Here is a 17763-nt window from a genome sequence, read left to right as displayed (position 1 = left end):
TGTGTGGAAAAAACTTTTATGGCATCATAAATAAATTGAAAGAATAAAATATGTGTGCATAGGAATGAAAAATAGCTGAAATAAGTAAGGAAAGAAGCCTGAGCATTTATTGTCAAAGTTTGAGTAGTTTTAAAGTTATTATTTAATAATAAATTTACATAATGTCATTTTTTATTAGTAACTTTAAAATGACTTTAATAATACGAGTATATACAAAATCAAGCACGTCGAAACATGTCTATAAAGAAACAACTACATATATATGCAAATACTACTTTTAATAAAGTAACGGGATAGAACTTTGCTGTTGTTATTAAGTAATTACTCTACTTAATTGCTGTTGTTGCATAGCTTTAGCTTTTCTCTCTCTCTGTCTCTCTCTCTCTCTCTCTCTCTCTCTCTCTCTCTCGCATTTCTATTGACATTTTTTCATCTAAATGTTTGCGCCTTCTTCGCTTTGTCTTGAACTTATAATAAAGTTCTTTGGCAAAAGTTAGTTGAGAATTAGTTGAAGGAAGCAGCAATGCAAATGCCTTGTAATCGATAAGCCAGTCGAAATCGATATCGATAAAGTCAACAGAAGGGAAACTGAAAAGCATATTTCAAATAAATCAAATATTGATGCACTTTTGTTGTTGTCGTAGTAGCCAAGCTTCCCCCTTCCCCCTTCCCCGATGCTTCTATTCCTTTACCTCCTCCTTCTCAGCACAACTTATTTATCTACACACTCTTCAAGGTTGTGTGTGTCGTTTGCTGACAAATGCACAAAATGCATGACGCCACACGGTTGGAGAAGGGGGCAAAGAGAGAGAGAGAGAGAGAGAGAAGCGCGTGCAAAGCGCAAGAAGGAAGTGATTAATAAGGCAACGGCAACGACAAAGCAAAACAAAGCAAAGTTTTGCCGGCAGCTTAAGAGACCGCAAAGAGACTTACAAAAATGCAAATGCACTAAGAGAGAGAGAGAGAGAGTGAGCGTGCGCATGTGTTGCGGCGATATGGTAACCCTAAATAAAAACAGCAAAAACACACAAAAACAACAACACACAGCATTGTCAACGTATGTGTGTATGTGTGTGTTAGTGCGTGCGTGTGTGTTATCGTTCGCATTGCAAAAACTACAAACTATAACGCAATTATATGCACTGCCTCCCCCCCTCACCAACCCTCATTCGATTCATTACCCGCTCTGCTTGTGTTTGTGTGTTGTGGCGCCATCTCGCTCTCGCTCGCACACACACTTGCATGCGCCTTTTTCGCTTGCACCTCGAATTCGTTATTGCATTTTGCGTGCATCAATTATTGCGCATTTCTCAGTTGCGTTGTTCAATTGCTGTTGTTGTTGTTGTTGCTGCTGCTGCTCTTTATCTGGCAGCCGCCTTCTAATTTACACAACAACAACAATAACAACAACAAATATTGTACAATAACTAATGCATAACATTAGCTGAACATCGCTCAAAACAACAGCAGCAAAAGCAACAACAACAACAAAGCAGACACCCACGAACATTCACACACACACACAGAACACTCACAGGCAAGCGTAAGCCAGGGCTGCACACGCATCTGAATGTTTTTGTTTTGACTTGAAATTGAAAAGTGCATTTTTGCTTTAGATTTTTGTTGATTTGAAAGAGAAGAATTGAAGCTTTGAATCAATGGAAAAATTTTATACTATGTTAAAGTTATTAACAATATAAATCACTTTTAATATTGGACATGATTATAGAATAGTATTATATTATACAATTTTAATATTATACAATATTAAAGCAATAAGAAAAGAGAGAAATTTTGAATGCTGACGTAAAATTAGTAATATTGGATGGAATCTAATATAGAATAGTAAACATGCTGATAAATTTAATATACTTTTATTTAAAAAAATGAAAATTGATTTAAAGTACTTTCAGTTTTAGTATGAATATAGAAAATGATATAAGATAAAAATATTGATGACAAACAAATTTCAAAAATATTAAGGAAGATTATTTAGAACAAAAAAGAAAGCTACAGTGAAGTATGCTCGACTGTGAGATACCCGCTACCGATTGTGAATAAAAGCAAATCAAATTAAAATATACCACAAAAATACTAAAAATATTCCACAGATTCGTAGTATAAACTTCATTAAAAATATACAGTGCGAAAAAATATCAGATTATCAGCAATAACTTCGACAATTTTGTTTTCCAATTCAAAAAAATCAGAAGCTTGGCCAGAAATGTATTAAAAATAAACAATATTGTTATATTGAGTTGAAATTGACTTGCTTTATTTAAGCTAGTATTTATTTTACGCAATGTGAAATGCACACGCTGCGTATGCGTGTTGCGCTTGTGACTGACGCTGAGAAGCGCTGAGAGAGGCGCAAATAAATGGCTGCGTGACACATGGCAGTGGCTGCGTTTCTAGCTAATAGCTTGAAAATAGCTAGAAAAAACAACAACAGCGACAATGTTGACATGCAAGCAAGCCATGGCTGACCCAATGGCAATTAGCATTTCGGCTGACAGAGAGAGAAAGAGAGAGAGAGAGAGAGAGAGAGAGATAGAGAGGGAAGATGGGAGACGGAGCTGCAGCGGCCAGGTGCCAATTGCAATTTATCTGATCGCTCTGGGTACAGTTGACGCCCCACAAAAAAAAAAAATACAGCAACAATGGAAATGTGGACAAACGCTTGCGTGTTGTGTTTGTATTTGTGTGTGTGTGTGTGTGTGTGTGTGCAATTGTGGATTAATTATAACCAAGGACTCACAAGATACAAACAAAGATACAAATGTATCTGCGCTCGTATCGTGTGTGCGTATCTATGTCTCTGTGTGTGTGTGTGTGTGTGTGTGTGCAATTTCCGTTGGGCCAGAACAAGGTTAATTCAGTTAGCCATTGTTGCTGTTGCTTTAATTACGCTTAGTTACATAATCATTTTCAACTGATGATGACACACACACACAAACACACATAAATTATTTATTTATTTACTTCGCCTTCTTTTTTTGTTGTTGTTGTTGTTGTTGTTGTTTTTGTAGTGTGTTCGCATTATTTAATATGTAGAGCTTTGGGAAAAACGGCGCTTAAAACCCGTTGACAACACCCAAAGTTTGCCTAGTTTTTGAAGAAGTAAAAGCAGGGCCCATAAAATTTCTTTCTCGGTTGTTTTATGCCATTTAATAAATCCAGCAACGCTAAATAAAACCCTCTCGAATCCGGTTCCTAAAAAACTTTCTTGCTAAACAAGAAAACAAAAACTCTAACTAAAAATGAGGAGAGAAAAAAAAAACATAAATTAAAATAAAATACATCAAATATAAGGGGGCTAACTAAGCATGTGTGTCGTGGCTCTATGGCCAAATGCCTTTTGCCGTGTCACAGGCAAAAAAAAAAACATACTACAAAGAGGCACAAAAAAATGGCAAAACAGCTGCGGCAATTAGACGCTGAAATTTCACCAACAACAACAAAGCGCCGCTTGAGAACTCGCCACAAAACATCATCGGTCATTGCAAATTTCCCATGGCACTCCAAGAACTTTCGAAAGTTTTTTGTTTTTCGCCTTTTTTTTCGCACACAGAAAACTGCATAAATTTGGCATAAATAATGAATTCTTCACCCTCTCTCTCTCTCCCATTGGTGCGTGAAAAATGATGGCAAACATTGTTGGAGATGCACAAAAACGATCGCAGATGATCGCAAAGCATTTGCCAACACGATGAGAACAATAATCGATCTAATTGCATTCGATAGTTGTCCATATATCGGTAATACTATCGTTGCAATGCAAACAAAAGTTATTAATGCATTTATTGGCAATACTATCGTTGATATGTAAAGATGTTATTCGATTAATCGGAAATACTATCGATGCAATGCAAGCAAAAGTTATTAATCGATGTATTGGCAATACTATCGATGATATGTAAACATATTAATCGATGTGTCGGCCATACTATCGCTGCAATGCAAACAAAAATTATAAATTCGATGAATCGGAAATACTATCGATGCGATGCAAGCAAAAGTTATTAATCGATGCATTGGCAATATTATCGATATTATGCAAACACAAATTATTAATCGACAGTACTATCGATACTATTGCAGACCGATTTCCCAGTTCTATGGAATGCTTTAGATAACAACTAATTTCGATTATTTGGGTCAACAACGAGTAATTATGGCATGTATATCTATCCCAATAAAATTTCCAGCAAATTCGCAAAGCCAAAAGTTATCGATAACTAACGATATGCAGCAAATTTCAGCTATCGATCAATAAGTGAAGCTATGAATGCGTGTTTAAAAAGAAAAAAGAAAGAAAAATCGAATTGATTCATTTTAAAATATGTTTTGAAAGAGCTGTTGAAATCGCCAAGTTCTTGAAATACAAAATTCAATCATTAGCATAGGCGATAATAAAGTCATTAATATAGTAATTATATAAATGGTTTATCAGAGCGATAAATTTATTTAGTAGAACACAATTAAACAAACATAAATTGTAACGGAATAAAATTGTATTTTGAAATTGAATAGTGATAAATTCATAGCAGAAAAGAAAAAATGTATTTTCATTCGAAATGTATAAGGATCTATTTAATAAATTAAACTAAAGCTTTTTTGTTTGGCAGAATCTCTATTTAAAGATTTTGCAAAAAGAAATTCCATATAAATTTGATATCAGGCAATCTTTTGGTTACAATTTCGAGGCCTTTGACCGTGAAAGCAGAAGAAACTACATATGTGTGTGTGTGTGTGTGAGTTTGTGTGTGTATGTGTAGGTAGCATGATGTTCTATGCCTATGCCTATGGCAAATTGTGCCCGAAAACTATCAAAACAACAAAAAAAAACATAGAGAAGAAAAAAATATATTCGCGAGTCTATTGAACTTTGTGTTACAACAACAACAACAACAACAACGGCAACAACATTGCCAAAATGGTTTTGCGCAAACGCAGAAAAGAAACACAGAGCAAACGCAAAAAAGTTCATTGAACCCCGCAGGCAGAGGCCCAATCTAGCTACTGTTGTTGTAGTTGCTCGTTTTGCTAGAAAGATCAACGACACGCACAAAAAAAAAAGCATAGTAAAAACAACAACACATCACACAACATAATCATACTCATAGGCCCGACGACGCACAACGCACGACGCACGCACAAAAGTCAACGAACTGTCGACGTTCGCAGTCGTCTTTTATATGTATTTGCGCAGAGAACGAACAAACACACACACACACACACACACAGAGAAAGAAAAAGTGCGTGAGCCACGCGTCAAACAACAGCAACAACAACAAAGAGCCTCGCACGCATAACAACAAAAGCAAGAGCCGAAAACAAAAAAAAATTCGCAAAGATCGCGCACGCACAGCGACGACAGCAGCAATCGCACACATTCACACACACACACACACACACACAGAAGCTAGTATACGCACAGCGCAAAAATGAGGCCGGCCCCAAAACCTACAAACAAAAATGTTGCCAAAATTCACTCTCTCTCATTTGTTGTGCTCTCTTTATCGTCGCTCGCACGCTCGCACACGCACACGCACACGCACAATTTGCAAAAGCGCTCTCTCAACACATTACGTTTATCTGCGTTCGTTCAAAGTCAAGTTGAAGAGCACAATTGCTCATGGCCATCTCGCTTGCTCTCCCTCTCTCTTAGTGCGCGTGTGTGTGTGTGATCGCACATTTATTTGCCGAATTTGCGAATTCTCTTTTGCAGCAGAGCAGCGCTGTCGCTGTTGCTGGTGCTATTGTCGCTATCGTCGCTTACGCAACTCGCATGTTTGCCAAACATATGTGTGGCCCCAAAAAGCGACCGAAAATTAGCGGCAGCAAATAAATATTATTAGCAGCAAAATAAGCAAAAGCAACGAATGCGAGATACTCTCTCTAGTATTTAGAGTAGATAATAGCATGAAAAGTTGTCGACTACATTTTGTGTGTTTTTATCTGAGTGAAGGCAGCGAGAAGAGTTTCTGCGGTTGCCTTGCACTTGACTACGTGCATTGCTTAGCATGTGTGTGTGTGAGTGTGTGAGTGTGCGAGCATGTTATCACACAATATGTGTATGTATGTGGCTGTCCCCCTCACACTTCCCACTTCCCGCTTCACACTTGATGCCAAAGGCACGTACGCAACTCACGCTGCATGCCATTAGAAAGAAAAAGAGCAAGAGCAAAACTACAAAAAAAAAGCAAAATAAGTAAATAAATATACTTCTATATATAATGAATAATTATGGAAACATAAAAAAACGGGCAAACAACACACGCAAACAACATCGCGACGTCTGAAAATAAAAAATGCATTTTGAATGTAAGCTCGTTAAATTTCGCGTCGAACAAATAAAACTGAGAACATGCAACAGGAAAATTATGCAAAACGCAAAAAAAGCACAACACAAACATAGTGCTTATATAGCTACATACATACATACATATGTATGTATGTATGTATGTAGCTATATAAGCACTACATACATACATATGTATGTATGTATATATGTATGAGTTTGTTCTGATCTAATATGTGTATTCATAAGACTTGTTTGCTTTTATGACAATGCAATTTTAATTCCGCATTCAGTTCTAGAAGAGATCATATTAGCACTGCTAAACTTTGTTAAATGCGTTACTATTGTTCTCTGTTGTATAATAAGAAGGCTAATAATAGAATATTTAGTTTATTTCTAATTTTTGATTAAATTGCCAATGTCATTATTACGTTTCTGAAACTATAATAACTACATATGTCAAATTATACTATATTACTATACTAAATACTATAAAATGATTTCCAATATCACTATAAAGTTTTTGAAATTAACTTTATATAAATATCCCATAATATTATTCTAAATATTATATCATTATACTATATTAGATTTCAGAAACTATATATGAATATACTCTATATTTATATATTAAATACTATATCAGGACCAATTTTAGAAACTATAATAACTATATATTAATATACTAAATACTTTATCAAGATACTATATATTAATAACCATCATAATAATATTTTTTTCTGAATATCTTTCAAATTTCTTGAACTTTTACTAAAACATATTCTGTTCCATACCTCAAGTTATAAACCTTTTAAGAGCTTTCTTTATTAATAGTATATTTTATATATAGCTATATAGCTAATGTCAAATTTTTCTAACTAATTAATGTATCAATTATTTTTCATTATTGTATTTGAAATTTTGAAAACTTTTACTAACTTATACACTTAATAATTAATAGTTTTATATAATAGATAAATGATTATACTTTTAAATGCATTCTTAACTCTATAATTTATTTATTTAGTTGATAATTATAAAGCTTTTAAGAGCATAACAACTCTATAGCATTTATTTACAATATAATACTATAATACTTGTGACTTTTTTATAAGTCTTCTATAACAAATTTACAAAAAAAGAAACTTTATTACATTGATCTTTTTTTAGAAGTCTTCTTGCTCTACTAACTCTATAATTTCTTGCATTCGGAACTCTATAACATTTATTTACAAGAAATACTATATTAATTGTGATTTTTTTTATAAGAGTCTAAAACATTTATCGACTTTATTTTTTGGGGTTTTTAATAAGTCTTCTTATAATATAAGAAATATACTATATAACTTGGAACATTTTTGAAGTCTTCTTGCTCTACTAACCCTGTTGATCATTTTAATAGTCCGTTTTTATTTCATTTTGCCAACTACAAAGTTCAAATGATTTGCTAAAAATGATCTTATCGCGCTCTCTTTCTTTCACTCTCTCCCTCTCTCTCTCTCTCACTCTCTCTCTTCTTCTCTTGGGAACCCTTTTGAAGAATTGACTTTTAATAACATGTTTAAGCATATGCGTAGTTAATGCTTGGCGATAAGCTCAGCGAATGTCGTCATCGGCGTTTGGGTTACATGGCTGACTGTTGATCGCTGATCGCTGATCGTTGACTGCTGACCTATTAACAGCGTCGATCTTTGGCCAATAATCTTAAGCATACATATTGATTGCAGCTGTCCGAAATTTATTGGCCAAGCTGCGAGTAATTTGTCTTGTGTCGAACCTTTTGAACTGCAGTCGAAGCGCCGCCATTAATCAATGCCAAATAATGCAGCCGTCGATAGAGATGGCAAAGTGTGTAACCCCTCTGTTTTGGCATCACTAGCGAAACTAACGAAACACTTCCGCCAACTGCGTGCTGCGTGTGGGACAGAGACAGCAACAGAGAGAGATAGACAGAGAGAGAGAGAGAGAGGAGAGCAGCTGTTGATACGTTTAGTTTGCGAATTGTGAATACCGAAAACATATGTTGTTATCTGTATCTCTCCGATACGTAAGTAGGTCACACACACGCACACACACACATACACATTTTGTCGGCAATTCGCACGCACTCACACGCAACGAGCCGCTGCGTAAATTGCGTATACGCAATGTGTGTCAAGGACAGATATGTGCGAATTTTTTCTTTTTTTTTTTGCGCTGTTTCTGTTTGTGTTGTTGTTTCCTCTCTTTATGATTTTCAATGTTTAATTTTTGCCGGCTGACGGCGTCGCCACTCGCTGCTAAATTTAAATGACGCCAGCAACAACAACATCGACAACAACAACAACAACGCGCACCTACTGAACTAATTTACTTGTCTGCCTCTCTGTATGTATGTGTGTGTGTGCGTGTGTGTGTGCGTGTGTATGTGTGTTTGTGTGCGTGTGCGTAGATAGCATTGAATTTCAACTGCCTGGCGACCCGCTAGAAACATTTTTCGCAACTATGTTATTTATTTTTTTTGTTGTTTTTTTGCTTTTTGTTGTTGTCTTCTTTGTGATTTTTCGCACAACTTACGCCCACGGTCAAGCCAAAGGTCAGACAACAGCCAACTGCAAAATTTCTCCAAGTTTTGCAACATGACAGGCCAAATGGTTTTTCGTTTTTTTGGAGAACTCGTCACATAAAACGCACAGAAATTTGTGAATTCTGAATACTCTGAAACCGAAAATAAGTAGAGCGCCAAAAAGTTTTCTTAAGTTGTGAAAAACACTTTTGAAAATAAAAAAAAAAAAAAAAAAGAATTTCAAGAAAAAAATTAACTATATGAAAATGATTTCCGTAATACAATGTTTAATGTTGACTATATGACAATAATTTCTAGAATAGAAAATATATAATCATTCTTATTTGAATTTGAAATAATAAATAATAATTCTTATTTTAGTTTGAAATATATGGAAAACATTTCTATAATACAAAATATAGAAACATTCTTATTTGAATTTAAAATATGTGAAAAATATTTCTTTAAAACACAATGTATAATTCCTATTTTAATTTGGAACCATTTATTACTGCAAAAACTGAAAGTAAAAACAAATAAAATAAAAATGGTTTGGAGATTTATTTCTATTTGATTATATAATGTAGGCAAGAAAATGTTTTGAAAATAACATTTCATTAAATTAACAGCAATAAAATCATTTATATTAAGAATCTGTTGCATTATTCTATATGGAAATTTAAAAATAGTTTATTTTATTTGACAACTATACGATTTTTTCTTCTTACATTAAATGTTCGTGAAATCAAGATGTGTTTTCTAACATTACTATTTTCATGTTCTTCAAAATTTTTAGAACTAAGTTATATTAAGATATATTATATTATTTTTGTATATTATATTATATAGTTATATTAAAAAAAAAACAGCTTGTCAGACTTCAATTTGAATGATAAGCAAAGTTAAGGCAATTATTTAAATTATTATAAAGAAAACTTTAAAAATAGTCAATTGAGGTAAATTTCTACAATCTTTATTGTGTTGTGATATTCATATAACACATTGAAATATCAAAATTAACTGCAAATTCGCAAATAAAAGTAAAAGTTGTATAATGCTGAAATGAAAAAGATTTATTTATTGTATTCAATAACTGAATTTTATGTGGGAATATATTGACAGGCTTCTTTTTAATTATTTATTATTGCTGAAATTAAATATATATTTATTTGACACTTTTTTTTGTTAAGAACAATTAATTGTTGTGCTTATGGCTTTGAACCCGGCAAATGTTGCTCTATAAAGACATTAAAAAAAACACAACAGGCTCCTGCTATCTCTCTCTTTCGTTCTCGCTCTCTTTTTCTGCTGCTCTTTAACTCTCAAGTTTTTGTTTTGTATGTCAAATTTCCAATTGGGTCGCACACATTCATAGCTAACTTAGCTATTTGCGAATTTCATTGTCGTTGTTGTTGCTGTTGTCGTTTTTGTTTTAGCAAGCTTCGCGTCGATCGCGGAAACGAAACAAAACGTTGTTGGTCGCTCTCCTCTCGCTTGATATGAGTGAGCGTATGCGTGTGTGTGTGCGAACGCATTGCGTAATCGACGCTGTTGCTGCTGCGCCTTGGCGACTTGACAACAGCAAAAGCAAAAGCAAAAGCAGCGCTCTTTGTTGTTGTTGCTGCTCTGCTGACAGCAGAGGGCGCTAGTTAAGTTTAGTTGGCTGCCTAGTTAGCGCCTCTGCGTCTGTGTGTGTCTCTATGCGTGTATGTGTGTGTGTTAAACAGTTAGATGTCAAACGGCGAGTGAACAGCTTTCAAGCATGCGCCTGTGTTTGTATGTGAGTGTGTGTATGAGAGAGCTTTTGTCAGCTGCTTTTTGGCGTCATGCGTAAGCGGCTATAAATTTAGCCGAAGAAGAGGAAGAAGAGCCAAAGCTGCGTCGGCGTCGGCGTCAGCGTCGACAGTGACTTTTCGCTTTTGTGTACAGTTGTTCATTTCATGCCTTTATTTTTCGGCCGCCGCCGTCGAACGCGGAATAGAATTTTTATTCTGTTTTTTTTTTTGCCATTCTTCTTTTCTTTTTTTTTTTGCGAAATTAGCAGCAACAAGAACAACGCGAATTCTTTTTATTTGCCATTTTATTTGACTTCGTGTTGTTGTTGTTTGTTTTATTTTTTTTTTGTATATTTTGCGTGTGTGTGTGTGTGTTGTCTTGTCCATGGCGACGCACAAAAGCGCGTTAAGTTTCGCCTATTGAGAACTACAACAAAAGCAACAACGACAACAACAACAACAACAACAATGGAGAGGCAGCGTATTTAGGTCAAATGCTCAACTAGCACTGCGTGCCGATTGGCAAAAAAAAAAGTAGCGAAAAAAATTAAATTTTTTTTTTTGTTGCGAATTGTTTTTTTTTCCTTCTTTCTAGTTTAGCTGATTTCATTTATCTTAGTGTTGCTGTTGCTGTTGTGGTTGATGTTGCTGTTGCTGTTGCTGTGTTGAGTTGTTCGGCAACAACACGAATGTTTTATTGCCTATGGTGTGCGTTGCTTAAATAACGGTTCATCAAAAGCTAGCGAACATCATGGCACAGATACATACAAGCAGATACGACAACCACACACATACACACATACATATATGTATGTATATATAGAGAGTTCATGCCTGGTATGCAGATGGTAGCTGGTCTAAGCAGCAGCTATAAAAATGCCTAAAACAACAACAAAATTAAGTATTTTTTGCGGTTTTCCAACCGTTTCTACCTGCTTCGAAATACGTTTCGTATCTCTCATTTTTGGGAATCGCTCGCAATCGCATATTCAAGTAGTTGGATGCCTTGGAAGTCAAGGACCGACAAACTTATCCCAAAGCAAACTCCATGGCATTTATTTCAATACATTTGTAGAATCGCAAAATTTCATTTAAATAGCAGCTACTGTGAAAACTTTTGAATGTCGCCCAAAATTAATATTTTGCTTTTTATAATTAACTTAAAATGGGTTCATTTTTGACAAAAACCTAATTTAACAATTGGAATTATAATAAAAAAGCAATAAAATTCGAAAATGCATTTCAGTTATAAAAGATGAATATATGTAGATATAGGAAAAATTAAAAAAGATATTCAAAATGTAAAATATAAATATAAGGTGACACAAATTTTAGATCTATTTATGTATTTACAATGGAAATTTGATAAATATAATGAAAATCAATGAAGTTGAAACTTAAAATATAAATATAACTTAATATAACTATGGAAACGAAATGTAGATATAATATATATAACATAATGTAATATAAAACATCATTAAACGTTAAATATAAATATAACTTAAAGGAAATGTAGATACAATACAATATAATATAATACGACATTAAATAAGAACTTAAATATAATAAAACACGTTTTCAAATAAACTTATTAGAGAACGGAACTTTAAATATATTTTCAGCATAAAAAGTTATTTCAAAAGCTATTGTAGATATAATATAATATAATATAAAACAAGTTTAAATGGAAACATATGTAAATATAATAGAAAAAGATGCGATCTTAAATACTTTTTTCAAAATTTAAAAATAAAATTCATAGAAAGAACTTTAAATATATTTTTAGATTAACAAGTTATTTAAAAAGTTATCATATTACATGAATTTTCACTTTATGTAACTTGTTTCTAGGCAAACATGAGAGTTAAATAATTTGAAGAAGTCAATAAAGAAAAGTATTATGACAGATATGATTAGCTGTTGTTAGTTAACAAACCGTAACTCAAAAGAAGAAAAAAAAAAAGAATTACTAGATAGTAATCAATTTGTTGTTATCTTATCTTCGAACATATTTGGCTAGTTCATATTATCCACCCACTTTATAGGCATTGATTTCTTTATAGTTTCCAGTCGAACATAAATACATTTCTATATATGCTTTGGTAATCTTATTCAGTTTAAAATATATTTATGATAAAGAAAATAAAGTATTGCCTTAAATTTATAATAAAATGTTGTTTGAGATTAGGAAATAAACGCAGTTTTTATGTTTTTACGTACAAAGTATATAATAAATCAAGACGCTGAATGAAAAAGTTACTACAACAATGTACTTTGATTGAGCAAGTGATTGATTGATTGATTGATACGATTTGTGTGAATCCTACATAATTTTGTGCTTTGCAAATTTGGAATAAACGTCACAAATGTGGAAATTGAACTCTAAGCTTTATCTCTCTAGCTATCTATCTAAGTTGACTTCTATATCTTTTCTACAACTTTTTGTTATTCTTTTTGTGCTTCTTCGCGAGTGTTTCAGTCAACGCTTGTTGCTTCGACAGCCGCTTCTTCTGCTTCCTCTTGCCCTGCTTTCGCATGCACTTCGACTTTGGCAGCGTAATCTTGTCCAGCTTACTCGACTTGCTTTCGTTTGTCAGAGTTTTGTTGTTGTTCTCGTCGCTTCTTTTTTCCCCGTTTTCATTCGGCTTCAGACTTGGCGTCGACAAGATGACGGAGAGCGAACATCCTGCTGACTGCGACTTCTCCTGCTGCGCTCGCTGAGCTCGTTGCTCCGGCGGCGTCAGAGTTCGCAGCTTCCTCACTCCACTGTTGTTGTTGTTGTTGTTGTGGTTGTGATTGTTGTTGTTGTTGTTGTGCCGAGCGAGGGGCGCATCGAGGCAGCAGGGTGACGTCTCCGCCAGATTGTCGTAGCGCGGCTTCTGAGCACGTCGCAGCGTCTGCAACCGCGTGGGCTTCGTTGGCGGTGCATACGATTCCATAGAGTACATCGGAGCTCCGCCTTTGCCAGCTGGCACGCTGCTCAGCTTCCAGCGGCCGGCTCGCTCCATTTGGATGGCCCGATAGAGCAGATGCTGCGGCACTGGGATGGGCAGAGCTGCGTGCTTCTCCTGCAAAAGAGGCACGGCGGAATTGGAACGGTTTAATTTGGTATAGTGGTGGAATTGGAATAGTGAAATGGGAACACTATGGCATAGAAGCATTGGAATTGTTCATTTGAAACAGTGGAAGTGGGGTAGAATAATGGAAATGGAAATGGGAAATGGAATGGTGGAATTGGTATAGCAAAATGGGAACAAAATGGAAGTCGAATAAAAAGTGTGAATGCTGAAAGTGGAATAGTGAAATGGGAACACTATAGCATTGAAGCGTTGGAATTTTTCATTTGAAACAGTGAAAGTGAAATGGAATACTGAAAATGGCATGGTAAATTGAAATAGTGGAATTGGAATAGTGAAATGGGAACACTAGCAATCCAGCATTGGAATTGTTCAATTGAAACAGTGGAAGTGGAGTAGAATAATGGAATGGATACATGGGAATAGTGAAATTGAAATAGCAAAATTGGAACACCTAGAATTACTAAATTGAAATACAAAGTGGAATTGGAATAGTAGCATTGGAAGATTGGAACTGCTCAATTGAAACAGTGGAAGTGAAATAGTATAATAATGGAAAGTAAGTATAATGGAAAGGGTATATGGGAATAGGAAAGTGGAAAAGGAGTAGGTAAAATGGTATCCTTACAATCAGATCGTTAGAATTGATAGTTTGAAACAGTGGAATTGGAATAGTTCCTTTGTAACTATGGAAGTGGAATGGCAAAATTGAAACAATAATATTAGATAGTGGTAACGAAATAATGGAATTTGTTAAGAGGGAGTAGTAACATTGAAATAATTGTATAGGAACAATGAAATAGAAACAGCGTGAGGGGGAGCATTAAGATTGGAACATTAGTATCCATGGAATAGAAACTGCGGAGAACAGAGGAGCAATGAAATTAAAAAAAAAGAATAGAAATGGAAAACTTGGAACATTTTAAATTCGATTTTGAATGGTTAAATTAGAGGAGTGAAATGATAAGAGTTTAATTGGAATAATGTAATTAAAGTACATAGTTGTATTAGAGCAATGAACACTGAAATTGTAATATTCAAAGTGGAGTAATGGAATAATTGAAAATGAATTCTCAACCTTACCGAATTGTATAGTTCTCTCTCTGATCGGTGCTGAGCGCTTTCCAGGCGATCGGCGCTCTCTCCATGGCCTCATCGATGCTGCAGTTGTGCATGATGCAGAACTCCCTTACATAGTTGTAGAATTGTATGGGCGTGGCATTCTTGGGCCTAAAGTGTCCCATCGCCGTGATGAGAGCAGAGCGTTTCTCCTGCGGCGTTTTTGCTGGCTTCGATTGCTTCGGAGTCCGACTTTCGGTCTTTGTTGTTGTTGTCTGTTGTTGTTTGCGTATCTCTGGCATTTTCTATATTTATATTCTATCTATCTCTTAATCTAATAACTATATGTGTATTTCTTGTGTATTGTGTACGTTTATTACTTTCACGAATTTTACAATAATTTTATGCCTAGTCTAGTAAAACTTGTGTGCTTCGATCGAGCAACTAAAATCTCAATACGAAATGTTTATTCTAACCCAGTGTGAACTTAGATCTGAAAACTTTTTTCTTTTTGTTATATTTGTATATACTAAGAAGTTCAGTCAGGTGAAGTAATGAATAAAAAGGAATACTTGAACTTTGGGAAAATCAAGTTTTAAAATATTAATACAGAGTAAGAAAAATAAGAAGGTAAATATGAATATAAAACTATGAAAATATTGCAAATATAAAAAGGAATACTTGAATTTGCTAGAAATTAAGATTAAAAATAATAAACAAATATTACTCAAGATTAAAACTAATAAATGGTAAAAAGGGTAGATATAAAAATATGAACAATAAATAAGTGATAAATACGAATATAAAAACGAATTTGCTAAAAATAGAGATTACAAATAATAAAAAACAAATATTACTTAAGATTAAAAATAAGAAATATTAAAATGTAAATAAAATGATGGATATAAAAATATAAAAAATTTGATTTGTATATGTAGGTGATTTGAAATTATAAATAACAAAAATGATAGGTTATAAGAAAGTTCGATTATATTAATAAATAGCAGAGGAAGAATGCATAAAACGGCTTCAAATAGAATTTTAATAGATTGTTAGCATTAGTTTTGTGAAAAAGAAAACATTGATAAGATAAGATGTGCATACTTGTAATAATGTGCTTATATAAAGAACTTCGCTATCGATGAGGAATCGAAAAAGTTTGCAATTTGATAGAAGTGCAAGCGATTTCATAGTTAAATGAATTGTTAAACAAATCAATTATGTGCAAGTACTTGAGATAAAGCATTTGCTTAGAAGGGTAATAAAAGAGACGGAGATAGAGATAGTGAAAGAGAGAGAGAAAGAGAGAGAGAGAGAGGGAGAGAGGGAGTGCGATAGAGGAAGAGACAGAGCAATGTTGCTTATTAAATAGCCTCGACATCGACATCGACATTGAGTGTTATCTTCATCTGAACAGTTGCTTTGCATTTAGCTATCACTTTGTGGGGAGCATTATCGATGCGATCCACACGACGTCGACAGAGACGGGGACAGAGCGAGAGAGGGAGAGAACAGCTGCGACACGTCTATGTGAATGCCCATTTCCTGTCTCCCCTGGTCAGCTCAATCTCAATCTAGTAGCCGATGAAGCTAAAAGCTAAAAGCTGAAGCTAAAGCGGACTGAACTGCACACACTTGAGAGCTCGCTGTTAACCTTGAACAGTCGAGCAAACGATGTTCCCCTCCTCTCCTCTCTCTCTCTCTCACTCTGTCTTTTTGGCTTGCGATATATATAAGAATAGAACACAAAACTTCTAACAAGTTTTGCGCGTGCGCAACGCAAATGCAGCCGAGCAAAGGTACAAAACCAAAAACCATAAAAAAAATACATACATACTATATACAACAACAAAAATAAAAAGAAGAAAATAATGAAGAAAAGCAAAGCTGGCGAATGGACAACAAATGAAATATTAAGAGAAACGGCAACGACAACGAGACAGCAACAACAACAGCAACAACAATGAGCAGAATAATCATAAGAAAAAAAAGCAAAACCGCAACAGGGTGGCTTAATGTATGGATGACGAGATTGATGGCGAGCGGAGCATTGAAAAGAGTAGTCCAAAAGTAGTCGAAGTAGTAGTGGAAAGAGTAGCCAAAGACAGGCAGGCGGTTGAGGAAGTTGCTGTGGAAAAGGGAAGGGACGAAGTCAGCAGCCAAAGCCGAAGCTAAAGCTAAAGCTGAATTTAATTCGCGCGCGTAACATGCACACAATGCGCACACACACACACACTCTGACACACACACACACACACTCTAACACACACTTTTTTGAGTTCCGTCATCAAAGCGAAACGAAATCAAAACCAAGAAATTAACAAAAAAAAAAAAAAATAAAACCAAATAAGTTTCAATGTCAAAGTCAAGCAGCATAAAGGAAGGCAGGCTTAATGAGTAGTTTGGTCACCCTAATGACCAGCCAAGGGGCGTGGCAAAGAGTGGGGGGGGGGGGAAACATGAACAGGTGCAGATTAAATTCATTAACTGTCCACAAGGGAATTAGTTAAGCCAATGCAACTAAACAGCCGTTAAAAAGTTGTCTTATTAGACAAAGTATTATGCAAATATACTACTATACTGCAATATACTATAATGTACTAAATATACTATAGACAGGGCTAAATACTGTCGATTATCAATTGCATTGATCGTTTAAGGCCAATTAAAAACGTGGCTAGTTTGCTACTTTGATGAAAGGTTCTTGATTATTTGAAAGCATAGTTTTAGATATGCAATACATGTTATAGTATATTATATTATTATACATTCTAGTATTGTATTATATATTATATATAAAATATTCTTATATAATTATAATTACTATCATTAATCATTGTAATTAATGAATGTTGAAGAACAATCTTGACAATCTTGAAAAGCTTTAATCAGCTGCAAAAGCTGTAGCAGCTTTCAGCTTTCAATTTGCTTTGTTCTTGTCAAAATGGTTGCTCTATTTTACAAATATTTTAGGGTGGAAACTACAACTCAAAGCAGCGC

The 17763-nt window shown here is 34.5% G+C and overlaps 2 protein-coding genes across 7 annotated transcripts in view; one reads left to right on the top strand and one right to left on the bottom strand.

Annotated features, from left to right (window-relative positions):
* Positions 1-17763, top strand: part of LOC133849225 (pneumococcal serine-rich repeat protein) — a 198756-nt gene that overhangs the window by 41377 nt on the left and 139616 nt on the right. The window lies entirely within an intron of this gene.
* Positions 12812-15220, bottom strand: LOC133849242 (diacylglycerol kinase A). The gene is given in 3 exon segments (XM_062285180.1): positions 12812-13695; positions 14788-14805; positions 14808-15220. Coding segments are annotated over 3 exon segments (912 nt in total). The 5' UTR covers positions 15066-15220; the 3' UTR covers positions 12812-13059.

The sequence above is a fragment of the Drosophila sulfurigaster genome, chromosome X (genome assembly GCF_023558435.1).
Source record: "Drosophila sulfurigaster albostrigata strain 15112-1811.04 chromosome X, ASM2355843v2, whole genome shotgun sequence".
Lineage (NCBI taxonomy): Eukaryota > Metazoa > Arthropoda > Insecta > Diptera > Drosophilidae > Drosophila > Drosophila sulfurigaster.
This window is presented reverse-complemented; position numbering and strand designations above follow the sequence as displayed.